Below are 21,956 nucleotides of genomic sequence, written 5' to 3' on the forward strand. Positions count from 1 at the left end.
ATCAAAAGCCAAACTTACAATGTATCTGACATTGAGACATTGATACTATGCCTTCCTTTTAGTTAAATATAAATATGGCTTTTCTGGGGTTTAGGGATAAGGGCACAGAACCTTGAAAACTTGCAAATTGCCAGCTACAGGCTATGCTCAAGATGGTGGTTGTTCCTTTTTTATAATGCAATGACACTTCTATTTACGATATACTATAACTACTTAGGAATTTTAAACAAACCTTCTGAGAATTGACAGCATTCTATATATTTACAAAGCTGTAACATAATGTGCCCTGTTCCTACTTTTAGGAAAGCATACTAAATAGTGAAAAGTATCACTTCATTTGATTTCAGAAACAACCTTGAACCAAGAACAGTTATGTATCAGAGATGATAGAAAGGACAATGAAAAAGAAAAATGTTTTAAGGAAAGAGGACTTACAGGAGACTTACTTAGATGATCACTTACTATGTCTACATTTATGTGCACTGAAATATTTAATTCTACAAAAGCCCAATAAGATGTACAATTTTTCTGTATTTTCAGTGTTATCAGCCTAAAATTGATTGTAACAAAGCAATGCCCTTTATTAAAAGTTACTTAAGCTGGACACAGTGGCTCACACCAGTTATCCCAACACTTTGGAAGGCTGAGGTGGGTGGATTGCTTGAGCCCAGGGGTTCAAGATCGGACTGGGCAACACAGTGAAACCCCATCTTTACAAAAAAATACAAAAATTAGCTAGGCATGGTGGTGCATGCCTGTAGTCCCAGCTACTTGGGAGGCTGCAGTGGGAGGATTCCTTGAACCTGGAAGGCGGAGGCTGCAGTGAGCTGAGATCATGCCACTGCACTCCAGCCTGGGTGACAGGGACAGACCCTATCTTTAAAAAAAAAAAAAAAAAGTACAAATTAGAAGCATAAATAGTTCAAGCAACTTGCCCAAAATCATATAGCATAGCAAAAATTCTAACCCCATTTTTTCCAGACTCCTGAGAAGTAGTATGTCACTGGATATGCCAATTCTCTTATTTATGATGTGAGTTTGAAGCATGTGTATATTTGTATCTATCTGTGAGATTTGAATCTGCCCCCAGAACATCTCCTCCTAAAGCAACTCTAAGTTACTCAAAGACATTTATCAAGCAATTATTGTCATCCCTGGGATGACTCCTCAATGGGCAACTCAAGTTTTGTCATTAAAAAGAGTATCCTCAGAGGTTTGTATCCAATTGTAAGGCATGCTGAAACAAATAAACTGTTCTCTGAAGTTACTCCTTCCTCCTATAAGCAAGCACAGTCTCTAACTAAATTCGGAAATGGCCACAGTCCAAAAAGTGTAAATTGAATAGAAACCGGAGAACTGCTCTGATATATAGGGACTACCATGTTTTTCATACATGGTGCATTAAACATTTCAGAATAACTTTCAGAAGCAGAACAGCTGTGGTACTACTGACCTCTTTAAACAAGGAAATACAGTTGTCCTTTAAGAACTGTAGGCAAATGAGATGAATAGTACTCCCTATACATTGATTACTGGGATAATTTGGTCTTTCCTTCCTTTGAGTGAATGTATATAACAAAGCAGAATTTATTTTTAAACATGATCTAACATGAAGCTATAAGAATAAAAAGGCATGAATGATAGGGACAGAAAAGTGTCCAGGGACATCAGATCCAAGGTTCTTCACTGTACAGAACTTTTTCCATCATCATATACAGTGTTCTCTCTTTTCTATAAGGCATTGGGCTGTAAATGTGCTTTAGTAACAACATTTCATGCAGATGTATGCAAGTATAACTATCATAAACCATATTTTGAAAAATCTGCCCTCAAAACCATGAATTTGGGGAAAAGTATAAAGCCACGTTCTTATAACTTAAAGGCTATTCCACATCACATAGATGTTACTTCTCTAAATGTGGAATCGTTTTTGAAGCTCATTTACAACAATGAATTTGATGTAGTTTGAGAAGATGGGGTAGGTTGGTGAGGAGTGGGTATTAGTAACAGTTTAGAATCACTGTTGGATGGCAAAAATGAAGCACTACAAAAAGTGGTGGTGCAATTGTGGGTTCACAGCTTAGAGACTGAAGAGGCTATTTAGATATGGGTGGAGAACTAAAACGGAGGTATTGCATGGAATAGATGCGAAAATAAATCATAATAGAATGAGGTCAGGAGTTAAATGCAAATGAAAGAGGGAAAGAATTATGGAGTTCATCACTTCTGGAAAGATTTTGTAGAAGTCTCTTCATATACAGTTTACCTAAGAGATTCTCTAATTCTCTAAGTACAAAAATTTCCTTCCTCCTCCCACCAGTCATAATGTAAAAAGTTAGAGATATCTCAAAGTCTTCTCAGAACTCTAAATGCTTCATAATAATGAGAAAAACCATATGCTGAGGGAGAAATATTAATAGAAAATGCTGTCTTTCAGATGCTCACTGAATCAATTGAAGACAGTTGACACATCTTTAGTAAGCTGTGTATGAATCTTAGCTCATTAACCACTCCTGTATTATGTGTGTTGATTCCAATTCCTAATATGACACATCAATAAACCAGATCTGAAAAGGTGTCATTTCGATTTTAATGTATCCAATTGTATTTTTAGATGTTCCTCCACTTAGAAGTGTTTGTGTTATTTCCTGATATTACAAGCTATGGAAGAGTGGGTGTGGTATTGATTTGCATGAAAAAATACTGCTTTACTATAACCTTTTCAGATTTTGTTCTGATTATGTTGTAAGAAAAATAAATTGTTCCTCCTTAATATTTCAGCTTTCTCTAAGCCATGGTATGGTTCCCCATTTAGAACTTAAGTATAACTTGACCACAAATATGGATGCACCAATATCCAGTTGTCTGATTCCTCAAGAATGTGTGGAAGTAGAAAAAGAGAGAAAAATATTTCTGTAAAATATTCTTCATGTAGAATGTTTCTTATAGGCAGACTTGGAAACCAACATGTAATTTTCACAGGGATACATCTACATAACTAACCTGTCACCAATCAGACCATCAGTTTCTCAGCCTATCACACAGTATTTAGGTTGTTGTGTCATGTTGGGCTACCATAGCAATTGTATTTTCACCAATCGGCACCAACTCAGCTCAGGAATTAGCAACTACATTTTGAATGTCTTTGCAACCAGATAGCATGCTAACTGCTGGAATTATAAGGTGAACCAGACCCAGTGAAGTGGGCCTCAAAAAAGGTGACAGCGGTGCAGGGGAAAGTGAAATTAGAGTACTTTGTTTTACTTGTAATTGTGCTTGGTACATTATATACTATCTTGTTTAATCAACACAACTACCATTTTAGATCTTATTCAAAGAGAGTAAGAAACTTGTCCAAGACCACACAGCTAAACAAAAGCCATTACAGAATTCAAACCAAGGTCCAAGTATTCCGATTCATGTTCACAACTTTCATTAGTTCACTCACTAATTCTTCATTCATTTAACCCACCACACGCCTGTATAAAAATTGCCTAGCTTTAAAAATTCCCTATTTAATGGGGGAATTTGACAAGTACTTGAGCAGTAGAAATACCATGCAAAGTGTTTTGTAAATAGAATATTCTAAATGCAACAGAACACAGGAGAGGGAGAGCTGACTCTGTCTAAGAAAGCTCATAATTCTTTTAAGTATTGGCTTAACAGACTTGATGATGTCTTAATTCCTGCCCAAACACCATGGAAGTGTCCTTGCAAATCAACTCTTTCCCATGAAGCAATGGCCAATCTCTTCTAACCCCACCCTGACTGGATCATCTTTTCCCTATGAGTAAAGTTTGCTGGTTAGAGCCAACAAGACTACTCCCCTCTTCTTGCCTGTCAAGCTGAATTTGTAGATGTTACTTCTGTAGCCCTCAATGTCAACGGGTCCTTTTCTTGGAGAGTCTGACATTAACCTGATTATTACTATAGTCAGAGATTTCAGTGAAATTAGAAAGGTGTCTTCTCCCTCTCTCCCCTCGTCCCCTTCCAGTATCATATTGATTGCTTGCACCTAGTAGTTCAACAGATCCTCAGGTAAACTGCACTACTGGCATCATACCAAACTGTACGGAATGCCTACACCTCTTGAATATATGTGTGTGTATATATGTAGTGTGTGTATACATGTGTGTATGTGTGTGTGTGTGTGTGTGTGTGTGTGTGTGTGTGTACAATTATTGTTGTATGGAATTAGCTTCAAATAGATACAAGGCATTCAAGCATCCCTAATAGCTCTGACCTGGGCACACTATACCAATTTCACTCTCATCTTTATTAACTTGTTGTACATTTTTTCTGGTTTATGATATTTCATAGGCTCCAAGTGGTCTTGTGAAGCATCACATTTTCTGACCATCATTAAACTCCAAGAGAGCTTTTTACTATTTGGCAGAAAAGATGAGGTCTGGTGTAGGCTATGATGTTGTAACTTTCTTTTATTTCTCTTTCTCGTTCCCCTTTGTTTCTTTCATTTGCAGTTGTCCAGGCCATATTATGTTGGAACTCTTCTAAGAATAACTGCAATTTTGAAAGCTTTGACTGTGGGAGGCATTATTTATAGGCCTTTGTGGTTTTAGGAGGAAAAACCAAGCAGAGTTCCACTAGGAAGACTGCCCCCATCCCACTTTAGCCAAATACCATCTTCTGCAGGATATTTTCCTATAATTCCTTATTAAAAAATTTCTTTTGCGACAACATATTAAAGAAGCTGCCAGTGTCTAAACTAACTCTTTCTTATTCGACTGTCATAAAGCTTATATACCTATTGAATTAGACTTTTGTAAGTACATCGTATTATTAAGAACTGTGTTTGGCCTTAATATCAGAGATCCATCCTCAAGGGCGTCAGTACACAAGGGCTTCTTTTCTTATGCCAAAGAAACCCAGAGGGCCAAACATAGTGGCTCATGCCTATAATTCCAGCACTTAGGGAAGCCAAGGCAGAATGATTGCTTGAGCCCAGGAGTTCAAGACCTGCCTGGGCAACATAGTGAGACCCTTTTTCTATACAAAATAAAATTAGCTCGGCACGGTGGCATGCACCCATAGTCCAAGCTACTCAGGAGGCTGAAGCAGAAGGATAGCTTGAGCCCAGGAGTTGAGACTGCAGTGAGCCGTGTTCACACCACTGCACTCCAGCCTACGTAATCCCATCTCAAAAAATACAAAAGAAACCCAGAGGCAGGAAGTACAGGTCTGGTTTGACTGCTCGACAGATTGAAGAAAGCTCTTTCTACCTGTGTATTCTGCTCCACAGAGCTTCAGTTCTCCAGATTAGATCACAGTACAGCCCCTCTGTCTATATTCAAAGAAGCAGAAAGGAGAAAAGATACAAAGGCTAAAAGCTAAATCAGCTCATACACGCCCTCCCAGAAGGCCTGACCAACACTGTGACTTCAGTCTCACTGGCCAGACTTGGTCTCATGGTGACTGTAGCTCCAGGCCAGCTGCGCTTATTACCATCCTCTCAACAGTGGGGTTGTCTTGCTAAGGAAGAAGACAATGGTTACTGGGTGGATGTTTGCTTTACATATTGTTCTTTTTTATATCTTATTTTCCAGCTGCAGCCTGTTTAGAATCATCAGGAGCTCTATGCTAGAATTTATAGAAAGGAAAGATACCTAAAGTATAGAAAGGGAAGTGTATGAGGTGTCTGAGTTTAATAAATAATTACATTTCTAGATGGGAAGGCCCTGGTTAAAACTATGGAAAGATGAATTCCCTTGTGTACTAAGTAAATCAACTTTTACTTTGCCATCCATAAACAAAATGAGAGAAAGCAATCTATGTGGTATACAGTTTTGAACAACTTCCTATTTTACAAAATGTGTATGACCAGGCAATAAGCTATTTCAATTTTTTATATTTTTTTATACTCTCTTAAAGGAAAAACAAAATGTGTAAGGAAAAAGGGATAACATGGAAATAATTTTTTTTAATTTTGCCCTTTTACAAAATCAAGCAGTGATAGAATATTTGTAATCAAATTACGCTATATGTTGTTGTTTAGTTTCCCATTGCTGCTGTAACACTAACACGAGCTTAAAACACAAACTTATTCTCTTACAGTCCTGGAGGGTGGAAGTCTGAAATCAGTTTCACTGAGCCAAAAGCAAGAGATTGGTAGGCCTGCGGTACCCCTAGTGGCTCTGTCTCCTTGCCTTTCCCAGCTTTTGGAGACTGTCACAATTCCTCAGATAGCCACCCCTCATGCTGCTCCCATTGTCACGTGGGAAGTCACATCACCTTTTCTCTCTGACTCTCATCCTCCTGTTTCTCCCTAATAAGGACCTTTGTGATTCTACTGCGCCCATTCAGATAATCCAGAAAAATCTCCCTGCCTCAAAATCTCTAACTTATCATATCTGCAAAGTCCCTTTTGCCATGTGATATAACAGTCACACATTCCACAGGTTCAGACATGGACATCTCTGGAAGGCCCTTATTTGCCCTACCACACCTTGTAAAACAGGGCATTTAAGAAAGCCAAATGTTAAGATAAGGAAGGCAATGTCAAAGTCACATTGTTGTCTTCATGTTAAGATTATCTCACAGTACAGCCATTCCATCTACAATCAAAGCAGAAAAGACAAATGTGCAAATGCTAAAAGCTTCATCAGCTTGTACATGGCCTCCCAAAAGGCCTGCCACAGCCAAATTCAGAGTCAAAAAGAAACTCCTCAATAACCAGGTTGAGTCCACCTCTTCCTTTCGGCTACTGACTAGGACTCTTAGTTGCTAGTCTTAGTCCAAAATTTGCCCAAGAAAATTTTCTCATGTATCTGTACCGATGAAATCTTTTTTTTTCCCCCTAACCTTCCTTCTTAATTTCTTTTTCAGAAAAGCAGGACAACAACACAAGAATTGAAGCTGTAAAGTCTCTTGTACAAAAACTCCCTCCACCAAATCGTGACACCATGAAAGTGCTCTTTGGACATCTAACTAAGTAAGTTGTACAGGTTTCTGGATATGTCACTTTATAGTCATTTCCTAAATGGGCAATATTTAATTTCAGATCTCTAAGGCAAGAGTTTCCAAATGAGTCCACCTCATATTTTCCCTTGTAACTGACCTAGGTCTTTCTGCAGAAGCTGGAGAATCTGCTAGGGATAGAAAGGAGAATCTACAAAAGGAATTTCTGAAATAGCTTATTTTTCAAGGCCTTTTCAACAAGTATATGTTTGCTGATTGATTGTCAGAACCATCACCTGGACCCTGGAATGGGTCACTTGACTTTGTTTTCTAACGTAATAGAAAGAACATGAAATGATTCAGACATGGATTCAAAACTCAGCCCCAACAAGTACCAAGTGTTATGGCCACAAACAAGTTATTTAAACTCTCTGCATCCAATTTCCTCATCTGTAAAATGTTGGCTTAGATTGATAAGGTGCTATCCGTGTAAATAGCTAAGAGAGGAGTCTTCCAGGAAGAAGAAAGGCAAATGTAAAGCCCTAGAGGCCTCTAAGAGCTTGAAGTATTTGAAAAGCAGAAATTAAGCCCAAACTGCTAGGGCCTACTGTGGAGGCAGGATGGGGTCAGGAGCTGAAGTCCCAAACATCACATGAGCATCAGATCACATAGGTTCTGTGGTTCACAGTGAGATATTTAGATTCCATTCTAAATACGAGGAAGAACCACTGAAGAATGCTACACTGATGGAGTGTAAAAGATTGCTCTGGCTGCTGAGCAGAGAATGCTTCCAAATGTGAAGACAGGAAGGCCTAATGGCAGACAACCACAGTAGTCCAGGTAAAAGATATCGGTGGCTTGAGCGGAGCCCTCCGAGAGAAATGGATAGAGATATTGTGGAGATGGATCAAGCTGGACTTGCTGATTGGGACACCATGGGGAAAGGAAAGGAGAGATCAAGTATGTAACTTTGGGTTTCAACTTGGGCAAGTGAAGAAACCATAGTGCTGCAGAAATGGGTAAAACTGGGGGAGGAACAAGTTGAGTAGGAAAAGCAGGTTTGAGAGTTCTATTTTGGACATGTTAAGTCTAAAATGACTGTTACTCATTTGCCTTCTGTTAACACCTTCTTCAGACAAGGCAGAGTGCAACAGAAGTGATGAGGTTTTAGCTCTCATGATATATGCATAGTAATATTGAAGCCTGATAGAGTTTCAAATAGATTGAGCAGTTTTGCTTTTGTGAGATTAAATCTCCTTAAACACCTCAATCATTCATAATTTGGGATGAGTCATTCCTACAGATTGTTCAACTAATCCATTACATGATTTCTAATTGCAAATGTAATACATGCAATTGCACGCCCCAAAATTAAGCAACAGTGATGTATTTACCCTAAAAAATGAAATCCGCCTACCAGACACTCTTAGCCTGCAGAACAGAAGTAACTAATATTTTTGTATGTGTCCTTCCTGACCTGTTCCTAAGCACATGTAAACGTGTGTGTGTGGTTGTTTCTTATGTTAAAGTACATCAGATTGCACATATCATTATACAACTATTTTGCAACTCATATAAAGACTTCTATTTCATTAAAAGACTTATTCTTTCAAGTGATGTCATAGTATTTCATGGTATACACAGTCCGTAACTTGCTAAAACAGTTCACTGCATTAGGGAACATGTTTTAATCAACTCATCATATCATTTTCTGTCTTATTTTACTCTCAAAGGGGAACTTTATTTTAAAGTTCAGAAAATCTCTTACTATTAGAGTGTTTCTTCTCCCCACTTCCACATACTGGCTACAGTGGGAAATCCAATGTGGTTTAGTGAAAGGATCTTGGGCTTTAAAGAAATTCAAAGAGAGACCTCGAGTCAAATACTTTACTCCCATTATGATCTCAGGCAAGTAAAATCGGATTAAATACTATCAACCATATCTCGTGGTTATGAGAATTAAATGAGATAATGCATATAAAATGCCGGGCACAAGGAAAGCATTCCTCAAATGTTAATTCTTTACCCTTAGGAGCCAGACACCATGAAAGGGGTTTCAAGTTACAAGTAAATACTGGATTGCTTATCTCAGTAACTTTAACTGGACAAAGTCATAAAACAAATGGAAAAGTATACCCTTTAATGCTATGCAATACCTAGTCTTAGAGTTCTTGAGAAATATCCATTACTCTGTCCCAATTATTCCCTCTTTTTTCAACTGAAGGAACAGCTATAAAATAGAGAAACTGAGAGTCAGCTAAATCCTCCTTCAAAGAAAATAAATAAAGCACACAGAAGAGAATCTATTTAGTTAAAAATCTTCAGTGGATGACTATGGTCCATGTCTAGGCCACATAATCCCAGTTTTAACAATTAATGCCTGATCCTGTTTTTTATATCTAAGTTAATTTCCTAATCTTGTTAGAACTTTCATTTAGTTCAATAGTGATGGAAATAGATGTTTAAAATTAAGACTTAAGATTAGATTATTATATCACTTCACAGTATTCACATTTTAAGACTCATTATTATACATGGGAAGAAGTGTTATTTGCTAGCCACCATCGTTTCTTGGGTGGTATGATGATATTTCATCCTGGACCAATTTATAAACTGGGTTTAATTATGCACGAGTGTGTACACACAATTATATCTTGTTAAGCATTTTTTTTGCTAAGTTTTTGATAAACAGCCAATCGTGGCATGTCATCAAAGCCTGAGAAGACTAAATAAGAAGACTGTTTAACAGGAATTTAAATATATTCGTGTTTGAAAGAATCATTAGAATGTTTTCCTTAGTCTTGATGCATTTGGTAGTTCTTCAGAAAATCTATCGTCAACACTTGTATGTAGTGTTTATTCCAAATTGTTGCAAACATATATATATTTTGAAGTTTGTTTAGTGAGGGTCAGGGAATGTAATGAAGTGCCAAAAATTCCACTTGACCCACGTACTCTACAGTCAACAGAAAAGCACTACATTTTTGCAGAGCTCTGAGTTAAAAGCACTCCTCAAAGCAGATAGGCTAACAACTGGGAAAACTTAATGCAGCACAGTTGGACTAGAAGGTGGATGTAAATCCTATTCACAAAAGCCAGAATTTTTAAAGGACTGTGATTATATTAAGCATAAGGTTGCATAATGGCTGCACAGGCTGACTAATCTCAGAGTCCAGAGTCTTCATTCTTAATCAAACTCAAGGTCAAGTTCTATGCTTCTGCTATCATAGCTTAAGACCAGGAATTCGGAATAAGCTATCATCCAAGATGCTGTCAGCCAGAAACCCTTATTAATAGCCATTTTCACAAATTGACATTACAGTGATAGGCCCTGGAAGGTCCTCTGGTACCTTCTGAATCATCATATAAATCGCAAAACTGTCTCCATAATATACAAGTGTCAAATCCATTTTCCTATAGCCTGCTTCTTTGGAAAGGCAGAGAGGCAGAGTGAAGATGAAGCCAATGGGAGGGAGGACCTAGAAAGATGGTTTACTTGCTGATGGGTAGTAGTTGGTGGTTGAGAGTCAGTAAAGAAGTTAAATAAGAACTAGGGAATCATTAACCTTTTATGAACCAGAAAATTGCATGATGTGCTCAGTGTTTATGTAAGAGTCATCTGAAAGCAGAGTACAGGATGAAAGAGATAGAAAGAGGAGAGAACCCAGGAGGCGCCAGGGGAGTTGCAATTGGATTGGAGTGATAGATGTCAAAAGGAAAGAAATGGCCAAATTATTGAGATTTTTCAAAGAAAAACTCTACACAATTTTCATTTGTCTCATTTCTGTGTCTCCCATATCCAGTCAGCCATAGAGATTTGTCTGAGATTTCAGTGATGACTTCTTGTGAAAATTGTCCCCCCGATAGCATTCTTTTTACAAAAGGAGGTATTAATTAGAAGGGCATCCTTTTCTCTACTTTCCAAAAGCAGACATGAGAAAGAAGATGAGGTTATAGAAAACAAATGAAATAGGGTGAATCCCATTTTGGCAGGTGTATGTTAATTAAGCCCTTTTTATGCTGCCCGTTGGGATGTACAGCCAGCATATCGGAAAACCCATAAATGTAATATATCTCAAGAATGCAGACCTTTCAAAGTTTCATAACTTTAAAAGCAATCATAAAGAGTAAAAAAGTTTATGCAGGTAAAATTGTCTGTGACAGCACTGTTTGCAATGGTGAAACTTTAGAAACAATGTAAGTGTTTAGTGATGGGGAGGGTTATACAGAATAGGATATATCATATTGGCTTAGTAAAGTGTAGTTCATGTTTTTCTTTCTGCTTTCACTTGCACAAATGCTGTGTTAAATGTTAAATAAAATCAGAGATACAGTCTTTTGCATACAAAGAGAGCATAGTTATAAATATGCGAAAAAAAAAGTTGTGAATGTAGAAAAGACTATACTTACTAAAATGTTAATATTTCTTTCTCTGAGTTGTTGGATTGTGAAAGTTTGGCTCCTGTGTTCCTTTTTCTCCCCTAACAATGGTATAGGAGGAAACACTGAGGTTAAGGGGATGAAGAAATCAGGATTTGGAGTTAGGCTGACCTAAATGCAAGTCTTGGCTCTGCTGCTTACTGAAGGTGTAAGCTTGGCCAAGTTATTCAACTCCAAGCTTCCATTTTGTCATCTGTCTAAGGGAGATTGTAATAGAACTTATTTCTGTAGTGAGAAGTAAATGAACAGTGATTTCAAAGAGTTCTGCATAGTGCTTAGCACATAAGTACTAAATAAACATTTTATATCAATGTATTATTTCTACATGTATTACTATATTGCACATATTACAGTGTTTTTATAATGAGGGAAATGTAAAATAATTATTTATGAAATATAGAAAGAATTACCAAGGCAGTACAGGCTAAATTACTGCTAAACTTCCTGGCTTCCACAAAATTCTTTATCCCACCTCAGGATCTTTTTCTAAAACTTGAGTTTCCTCAGTGGCCTGACTCAACGAGTTTCTCAGAGCCCTAGAAAGACTATTTCACATGTTTGACAAGCTGCATCACACCCCCATCCTCATACCCAATCACAACTCTTTTTTGTCTCAGACTCCCTGTCATCCTGGCTGGCATATTGTCTCATGGTCTTCGTTCCAACTCTTCACCTTCCAGGTGATAGTTTGCTATATGATCATCTAGTCTGCCTGCCTCTGGGGCAGGCATAATCAGATTGGAAATAGGCACAGGTTTTCCTATGCCTCTTATGAAGAGCCTCCTCTGTTACAGCAGTCTCCTAGGGAAACTTCTAGTTCTCTTGCTTTGTTGTGTAACTTATCAGAGTGATTTTCATGATCAGAATTTCCTGCCAAGACAAACAGAATACTAGCTTTGTGAAAGCCTGGTAAGAGATCTTGAAGCCAGCAGGACATACTCTGTGTCGCAGTCACCACTATAAACACTCCTAGAATCCTATCAACTACCTATCCACCTAGAGTCTTATCAATTACATATCCACCTCGACCTGGTGCTACCCTTTGGAAGGACTAGAATTTTGTTGTCATTACTATTAGTAAAGTATTCTAGATATGGCTGAAGTCTTTTTCCACATTTTCATTTCCATGATAAAAATAATACATGAGAATTATGGAAAATTTAGAAAATAAATAAAGTCTTTCCACAGAGCTAAATTTAAACTAGTTAGCCAGATTTCCTTTGTGGCATGCATTTTGGAAGCCAAAACAATCTCAAATTTGTGAGTGGGGTAAGGACTCAAAAGAACTTTCATGTACACGTTTTGCATGTGCACATTACTCAGAGAAAATCCAAGTGTCTTTTAAATGGGTGACTTTTAATAATGACTTAGGAAGTAATGTCATTTGTTGATTTTTTAAAATAGCTTTGAAAGAATATATTTGCCACAGATTTTAGGTGCAAATAGACTTTATTATAGGAGACTTGCACTTTGTAAAATAGGTTGAAAGGAAAGTTAAAATCTTCCCTTTTGCATTGACTGTTAGAAAGTTGTCCAGCTGTTCATAGAATTCCAAGGTGAAAAAAATGATATGGCTGAATAGACAAATCTCATGGACACATGCCAGTTGAATGCCTCATTGAAAGTAGAAACTGTTGAGCTGAGGCTGTTTTATGAAAGTAAACTGATATTTAAAGCTTCTCTGTGGTCTTCACGGATATTAAATAAAACATGCTGCAAAAGTATCTCAGAGGCAACTGAAATGATAATGACCCAGAAATATAAGCATTATGTCAGAAAACAATGGAGACAAACTAATTCATCCACCCTGCCTTTAAAATGGCACTGTAGGTATTTCTGACATTTTGGTGGGGAGAAATTAGATATGGTTAAAGAATGAGCTTCAAAGCCCACAGCCATCACCCTTCTCTCTGGTCACTGGGGGCCATGGCTGGTGATGCCCTCTGCCTCAGATCCAGGCCTCTGCATGCTCAGCTCTGCTATGCTTTCGAGCAGGGCCATGTTTTTCTGTGCTGTCTTCTGGCATTCCATTCTTTTTCTGTACACTTTGGTCTTTCACCCAACCACAATACCTGATATCCAAAGACTTGCAGGACATGGGTATTTTTACTGGAAAATGAGGAACCTGTACAAATTGTTATTTTCTTTTACTATTTTTTTTTTCCTTTCCTGTGGGGTAGGGGTTGCAAGGTTTTTGAAAATAAGCCAGAAGCTTCCTAGCTCCTTTGCTCGTGTATTTTAAACGGCACCCTAATCACTTTGAAGAGCTAATGTACTTCCTATGGGCCTAAAATTTCTCAACTGGACTCCCCTGGCAAAATTTGGCCTGGTCGTTAAGAAAATTAATTACTCTGATAGCGAGGGCGAAGCAATAGTTCCTAACTCCCTGTAGTAATCATTAAAATGTCACCTATTTAGAAGACATCTTGGCATGGGATTTATAAGGTTTGTGAGCTGAAGACTAAGATTCAATGATCCTTCCAGCAGTGTCTCCTTGTTGTGGAGGAAGGCTGTGGAAGATAGGCTTTAAGATGGGAGTGAAATTATTACTTTCGATCTTTAGATTTAACATTCGAATGGAAACATTTACCACTGAAAAATAGGAAACAACAAAACCTAAAGTCGCTACTGTCCCATCTATCATTGTTGTCCCTATTGTTAAGTGATAGCCAACTGCATGAGGGTATTTCTCTCATGAGAGGTAAACTTTTTAAGTTGCCCCCCACCCCCCATTCTCGACTCATAGTAGAGAATCAGAGACTATATCTTCTGATTCCAAATTCTTTCCATTAGGCCTTTAACCTATGGAAAGAATTTGAAATCAGAAGATATAGTCTCAAGTCCCAGCCTCAGCCCTTAGAAACTATACAATATTGAGAAAATCTTTCAAAGTCTGTAGCCATCCCTTTTGTTCATGTGTGAAATAAGTCAAGTGAATTTATATTTGTGAAAATGTTTTGTAACTGTAAAATTCTACCTACGAATTCCTTCAGGAAGTCTCAAATGAGTGCCTGCTATATTCTAGGCCTGAACAAAATCAGGGGTTGGAAGAGTATGGCCCACAGGCCACACTCAGCCTGCCGCCTGTTTTTGTCAATAAAGTTTTATTGAAACACACAAACATACCTATTCATTTCTATTTTGCCTATGACTGTTTTCATGCTACAATGGCAAGAGGTCACAATAAGTCTCAACAAGGTATACAAGGCCAAAAATATTTACTATTTGACCCTTCACAGAAAAAAAATGCTGACCCTTCAACTCAATGTTAGAGGCATAAGGAGGATTCCTACCCTCACATATCTTATCCCCTGAGGGCAGATAAATTAGTAAACAATTATTTAAAATATGATGCAACATCTAAAATGCTATGAGAACTCTAGATGGAAGCTGAAATTTAGCTTAGAAAAATCAAAGGATGCCTCCCACAGGACATGAAACAAGCTATATTTAAGGATATTGGTTTGGCAGACAACAGCCCTACTATAGAGAGAGGGAATACTGTGTACAAGGACATGGAGAAGAACTGCCATGTGGTAAAGAAATGATGAGTCCTCTAGAAGGATTAGAGAATTTGGAATCATAAAGAAAATAAAGCGTGGCAGATTATAAGCCTCCAATATTGTAAACAACTTAAATTGTGAAGAACACCATACACTCTGATAAGGAGCTTGAAATTCTTTCTGTAGGCCAAGCAATGTTGCTCACTCACTCATGTAATCCTGGCACTTTGGGAGGTTGAAAAGGGAGAATCACTTGAGCTCAGGAGTTCCAGACCAGCCTGGGCAACATAGAACTCATCTCTGCAAAACATTAAAAAATTAGCCAGACATTGTGGTGTGCACCTACGGTCCCAGGTACTCAAGTAGCTGAGGCAGGAGGATCACTTGAACCCAGGAAGTCAGAGGCTAAAGTGAGCTATGATTTTGCCACTGCACTCTAGGCAACAGAGCAAGATCATGTCTCAAAAAAACTGTAGACATTAGGAAAATCACTGAAGGCTCTGAAACGGAGAGGTAAGGTAATGAAATTTGTATTCATAAAAATCACAGTTTTTATAAGAGTAAAGGACAGCTTGTAGAAGGGCAATACCAGAAGTAGGGAAAACAGTGAAGATGCTGGTATAATAGTCCAAGCTAGAGATCCCCAGCTAAGGGAGTGATAGGGAGAATGGGGGAAAGGGATGCATACAAGAGGCATTGAAGAGGCAGATTCAACAGAACATGTGCACCAAGTACATGCAAGAGGTTAGGAAGATGAAGGATTCCAGGATGGCATCCAGAGTTTAAATTAGCCAAATGGTGATACCCTTAACTTACATTTCATATAGGAAAAGAACCAAATTGGAGGCATGAAAAAAGCAGAAATTTTGTTAACATAATGTGACTTGCTCATTGTTATATTCTATTAGCAAAATCCAATTGAGAATAAGATATATATGCTGGGAATGCAAGAAAGATGATTGAAATCTAGATATGAATTTTGGAGTTAGGGGTTTAAAGATGGCAATGGGGTAAGGTCATGAATACCTCCAAGGGACCGTGTGAACCCAGAAGAGAGTCAAGGACAGATTCCTAGACATTTCTAACATTGAATGGGTGGTCAGAGAAAGAGATACCAGGAAAGAAGCCTAAGAATGGTGTGCATGTTGGTAGAAAAAACATTTGGCAAGAGCAAAGACATTATATTTTGTGACTAAAACTGCTAATTACACAAGAGAGACCTAGAATAACCTCAGTTTAACAGGGCATTGGGCAGAATTTATAACAATGACCAGCTACTGTTCTTACTTTCACCCTTTGGCTTTTGAAAAAAAGCACAGGAATAAATATAATCTAGCAGGGAAAATGATATTCTATAGCATAGCCAGGTCCTGAAAATACTGGTGAGAATAGAAATTACAAAGAACTAACCTGGCCTCTTCTGCTGTTAGAGCACTGGCTCCAGAAGGACAGATATTCATGTCATTTTGATTCCTGCTATGTCCCCTAGTACCATGTCCTACATATTATAGATACTCATTAATTTTTGTTGAACAAATGGAATCACATTACTTCATTAAACAAGATGATAATCTAATAGCTAGTGAGTGGTTCCAGGTAAGATCAACTTCATAAGCCTAGTGTATTAGTCCATTTTTACACTGCTGATAAAGACATACCCAAGACTGGTAAGAAAAAGAGGTTTAATTGGATTTACAGTTCCACATGGCTGGAGAAGGCTCAAAATCTTGGTGGAAGGTAAAAGGTACTTTTTATATGGTGGTGGCAAAATAAAATGAGGAAGAAGCAAAAATGGAAATCCCTGATAAATCCGTCAGATCGCGTGAGACTTATTCACTATCATGAGAATAGCATGGGAAAGACCAATCCCCATGATCCATTTGCTTCCCCTTAGGTCCTTCCCATAACACGTGGGAATTCTGGGAGATATAATTCAAGCTGAATTTTGGATGGGAACACAACCAAACCATATCATTCCACCCCTAACCCTCCAAATCTCATGTCCTCACATTTGAAATCAAATCATGCCTTCTCAACAGTCCCCCAAAGTCTTAACTCATTTCAGCATTAACCCAAAAGTCCATAGTCCAAAACCTCATCTAAGACAAGGCAAGTCTCTTCTGCCTATAAGCCTGTAAAATCAAAATCAAGCTTCCTAGATACAAAGCGGGTATACATGTTGAGTAAATACAGCCATTCCAAATGGGAGAAATCAACCAAAACAAAGAAGTTACAGGCTCCAGGCAAGTCCAAAATCAAGCCGGGCAGTCAAATTTTAAAGCTCCAACATGATCTCCTTTGACTTCAAGTCTCACATTCAGGTCACACTGATGCAAGAGTTGGTTTCCCATGGTCTTGGGCAGCTCCGCCCCTGTGGTTTTGCAGGACACAGCCTCCCTCCTGACTGCTTTCATGGCCTCCCATTGAGTATCTACAGCTTTTCTAAGCACACAGTGCAAGCTGTCAGTAAATCTGCCGTACTGGGGTCTAGAGAATGGTGGCCTTCTCACAGCTCCACTAGGCAGTGCTCCAATAGGGACTCTGTGTGGGGATTCTGACCGCACATTTCCCTTCCGCACTGCACTAGTAGAAGTTCTCCATGAGAACCCCGCACCTGCAGCAAACTTTTGTCTGGGCATCCAGACATTTCCATACGTCTTTTGAAATCTAAGTGGAGGTTCCAAAACCTCATTTCTTGTCTTCTGTGTACCTGCAGTCTCAACATCATAAGGAAGTTGCCAAGGTTTGGGGCTTCCACCCTCTGAAGCCACAGACTCTGCATTGGCCCCTTTCAGACACAGTTGGAGCAGCTGAGATGCAGGGCACCAAGTCCTTAGGCTGCACACAGCATGGGGACCCTGGGCCCAACCCAGGAAACCACTTTTTCCTCCTGGGCCTCTGGGCTTGTTATGGTAGGGGCTGCCATGAAGCCCTCTGACATGGTCTGGAGACATTTTTCCCATGGTCTTGGGGATTAACATTTGGTTCCTTGCTACTTATGCAAATTTCTGCAGCTGACTTAAGTTTCTCCTAAGATATTGGGTTTTTCTTTTCTACTGCATTGTCAGCCTGCAAATATTCTGAACTTTTATCCTCTGTTTCCCTTTTAAAATGGAATGCTTTTAACAGCACCCAAGTCACGTTTCGAATGCTTTGCTGCTTAGGAATTTCTTCTTCCAGATACCCTAAATCATCTCTCTCAAATTCAAAGTTTCACAAATCTCTACAGCAGGAGCAGAATGCTGCCAGACTCTTTGCTAAAACATAATAACAAGAGTCACCTTTGCTCCAGTTCCAATTTCCATCTGAGACCACTTCAGCCTAGACCTTATTGTTCATATCACTATCAGCAACTTTGTCAAAGCCATTCAACAAGTCACTAGGAGGTTCCAAAGTTTCCCACATTTTCCTGTCTTCTTCTGAGCCCTCCAAACTGTTTCAACCTCTGCTGTTACCCAGTTCCAAAGTCACTTCCATATTTTCAGGTATCTTTTCAGCAACACCGCATTCTAATAGTACCAATTTACTGTATTAGTCCATTTTCACACTGCTGATAAAGGACATACCCAAGACTGGGAAGAAAAAGGTTAATTAGATTTATAGTTCCACATGCTGGGAAGGCTTCAGAATCATGGCAGGAGGTGAAAGGCACATCTTACATGGTACGGGGCAAGAGAAAATGAGGAAGAAGCAAAAGCAGAAACCCCTAATAAACCCAGAAGATCTCATGAGACTTACTCAATATCACGAGAACATTACAGGAAAGACCAGCCCCCATGATTCAATTACCTCCCCCTGGGTCGCTCCCAAAACACATGAGAATTCTGGGAGATACAATTCAAATCAAGATGTGGGTGGGAACACAGTCAAACCATATCACCTGGAATCTTAGAAACTTGGCATTTTCAGACTAGTACTAGGGAATATTCCATCTTAAGGGTATTGGTAAGCAAGTTGTTCCTCTCAAGCCTCTCAAGTTTATCTCCCCCTACCTGATACTTTTCTTATCATCCCAACAAAGAAATGAGCAGAATTCTCATTTTTCTGAAATGAGAAATGAGATAATCTTTTTAATGGGGTCCTTTGATTTTTTCTTATAAACTTAAGTAACTTATAGATGCTGAACATTAGTCCTTTTCAGATGGAAAGATTGCAAAAACTTTCTCCTATTCTGTAGGGTTTCTGTTTACTCTGATGATAGTTTCTTTTTCTGTGCAGAAGTTCTTTAATTAGATCCCATTTGTCAATTTTTCCTTTTGTTACCATTGCTTTTGACATCTTCATCATGAAATCTATGCCTGTGCCTATGTCCTGAATAGTGTTGCCTACATTTTCTTCTATGGTTTTTATAGTTTGGGGTTTTACATTTAAGTCTTTAATCCATCTTGAGTTGATTTTTAAATATGGCATAAGGAAGGGGTCCAGTTTCAGTTTTCTGCATATGGCTAGCTAGCATCATTTATTAAATAGGAAATCCTTTCAAACAGCACACATTGGGGCCTGTTGGAAGGTAAGGGGGCAGATGAGAGGAAGGAGAGCAATTAGGAAGAATAGCTAATGGATGCTGGGCTTAATATATAGGTGATAGGAAAATCTGTGCAGCAAACCACCATGGCACAGATTTACCTATATAACAAACCACATCCTGCATAGTTACTCCTGAACTTAAAAGATGGGAGCGGATCGGGGGAAGATGGCCGACTAGGAACAGCTCAGGATTGCAGCTCCCAGTGAAAGTGCAGAGGGTGAGTGGACACGGCATTTCCAGACGGATTTTTATTGCCCACAGACCAGGAGATTCCCAGGCGGAGGAGCCCCACGGGTCACCAGCACGGCTGTTTCGGCCGGCGTAGCTGTTTCGGTCAGCACGGCTGTTTCGGCCAGCATGGCTGCTTTGCCCACGCCCTGGCGCAGCAGTTCTCCGTACAAAAGACACTGGTCTGGGTGCCCTCTTAGCTGGCGATTGGAGCCCTGAGATGGCAGAGGTGCCCATTCATCTGAAATAGTGAACCAGGCCAGGAGATTCCTAGGCAAAAAAACAGCCAGGAATCTCAGCGCCACTGTTTCAGCTGGCTCAGTGAGTCACGGCACGGGAGATCCCGGTGCCTTTTCAACAGGCGACTAGAACACTAGGAGACAGCCGACAGTTCCACAACAACAAAAAAAGACTCTGAGTCAGGGAGCCAGGTGATCAGGTTCGGCTGGTTCCACCCCCATCCCAAAAACAAACCCAGTAATTGAAAACACTCTGGGTTGAGAGTTTCACAGCAAGCACAGCTGAACCCGGGACGGTCTGGCTCTGGGGGGGAGGGGCGTCCGTATTACTGAGACACTCCACCACTACGCAGGCAGTCTGACCATTGCTGAGGCAAACCACCGTTGCCAAGGCAACCTGCCACTACAGAGGGAGTCCACCATAACAGAGGTGAGCCACCATTGCCAAGGCAATTCTAACTACACCCATATAAACAGGACTGCAGGGAAGATCACATGGCAGCTGGGCAGAGCCCACAGCAGCTCAGCAAAGCCTCTGCAGGCAGACAGTGACTAGGCTGCCTCCTCACTGGGCAGGGCAGCCCTGAAAGAAAAAAAAAAGGCAGCAGCACAGCGGAAACTCATAAATAAAGCTCTAACTCCCTGGGACAGAGCACCTGGGAAAAAAAAAAAAAAAGGGAGTTTATGAGTTCAGCTGCAGCAGACATGACATACCTGCCCAGCAACTCTGAATGAACAATGGAGCTCACAGCTCAGTACTTGAGCTCCAGTAAAGGACAGACTGTCTCCTCAAGCAGCTCCATGACTCCCATATATCCAGAGCCACCTCATAAAGGAGAGAACAGACTGACACTTGGTGGGCATCCTACTGAGACAAAGATAGCAGAAGAGGAAACTGGTAGCAACCCTTACTGTTCTGCAGCTGCTGCAGGTGATCCCCCGGCAAACAGGGCCTGGAGTGGACTTTGGCAGTCCTACAGCAGAGGGGCCAGACTGTTAGAAGGAAAGCTAAGAAAAAGAAGTAACTTCAGCATCCACAAACTGGAATTTCACTCAGAGACCCAATCTGAAAGTCAGTAACTACAAAGATAACAGGTGGATAAACCCACAAAGATGGGAAGAAACCAGCGCAAAAAGGATGAAAACACCCGAAACCAGAACACCTCTCCTCCTAAAAGAGATCACAACTCCTCACCAGCAAGGGAACAAGGCTGGATGGAGAAGGAGTGTGATGAAATGACAGAATCAGACTTCAGAAGGTGGGTAATAATAAACTACAGTGAGCTAAAAGAACATGTTCTAACCCAATGCAAAGAAACTAAGAACCTTGAGAAAAGATTTGATGAAATGCTAATGAGAATGGACAACATAGAGAGGAATATAAGTGAATTGATGGAGCTGAAAAACACAACACAAGAACTTCAAGAAGCATGCACAAGTTTCAACAGCCGAATTGACCAAGCAGAAGAAAGGATATCAGAGGTCGAAAATCAACTCAATGAAATAAAATGAGAAGGCAACAATAGAGAAAAAAGGGTAAAAAGGAATGAACAAAGTCTCCAAGAAATGTGGGACTATGTGAAAAGACCTAATCTACATCTGATAGGTGTACCTGAATGTGATGAAGAGAGTGAATCCAAGCTGGAAAATATTCTTCAGGATATTATCCAGGAAAACTTCCCCAACCTAGAAAGGCAGGCCAATATTCAAGTCCAGGAAATACAGATAACACCACAAAGATATTCGTCAAGAAGAGCAACCCCAAGGCACATAATCATCAGATTCACCAGGGTTGAAATGAAGGAGAAAATGCTAAGGGCAGCCAGAGAGAAAGGTCGGGTTACCCACAAAGGGAAGCCCATCAGACTCACAGTAGATTTCTCAGCAGAAACCCTACAAGCCAGAAGACAGTGGGGGCCAATATTCAACATCCTTAAAGAAAAGAACTTTCAACCCAGAAACTCCTATCCAGCCAAACTAAGCTTCATAAGTGAAGGAAAAATAAAATCCTTTGTGAACAAGCAAGTACTCAGAGATTTCATCACCACCAGACCTGCTTTACAAGAGCTCCTGAAAGAGGCTTTACACATATAAAGGAACAAC

The 21,956-nt window shown here is 39.6% G+C and overlaps 1 protein-coding gene across 5 annotated transcripts in view; it reads left to right on the forward strand.

Moving 5' to 3' along the window:
- The window catches only part of ARHGAP15 (Rho GTPase activating protein 15), a 637,215-nt gene that overhangs the window by 558,345 nt on the left and 56,914 nt on the right, over positions 1–21,956 (forward strand). For all 5 annotated transcript variants that reach the window (XM_032286210.1, XM_032286212.1, XM_032286216.1 and 2 more), the window contains one exon: positions 6,844–6,949. In XM_032286210.1, coding sequence (XP_032142101.1) covers positions 6,844–6,949 — 106 coding nt within the window. The remainder of the gene's footprint in view (positions 1–6,843; positions 6,950–21,956) is intronic.

The sequence above is a fragment of the Sapajus apella genome, unplaced genomic scaffold (assembly GCF_009761245.1).
Source record: "Sapajus apella isolate SASKATOON/1434 unplaced genomic scaffold, GSC_monkey_1.0 scaffold18, whole genome shotgun sequence".
Lineage (NCBI taxonomy): Eukaryota > Metazoa > Chordata > Mammalia > Primates > Cebidae > Sapajus > Sapajus apella.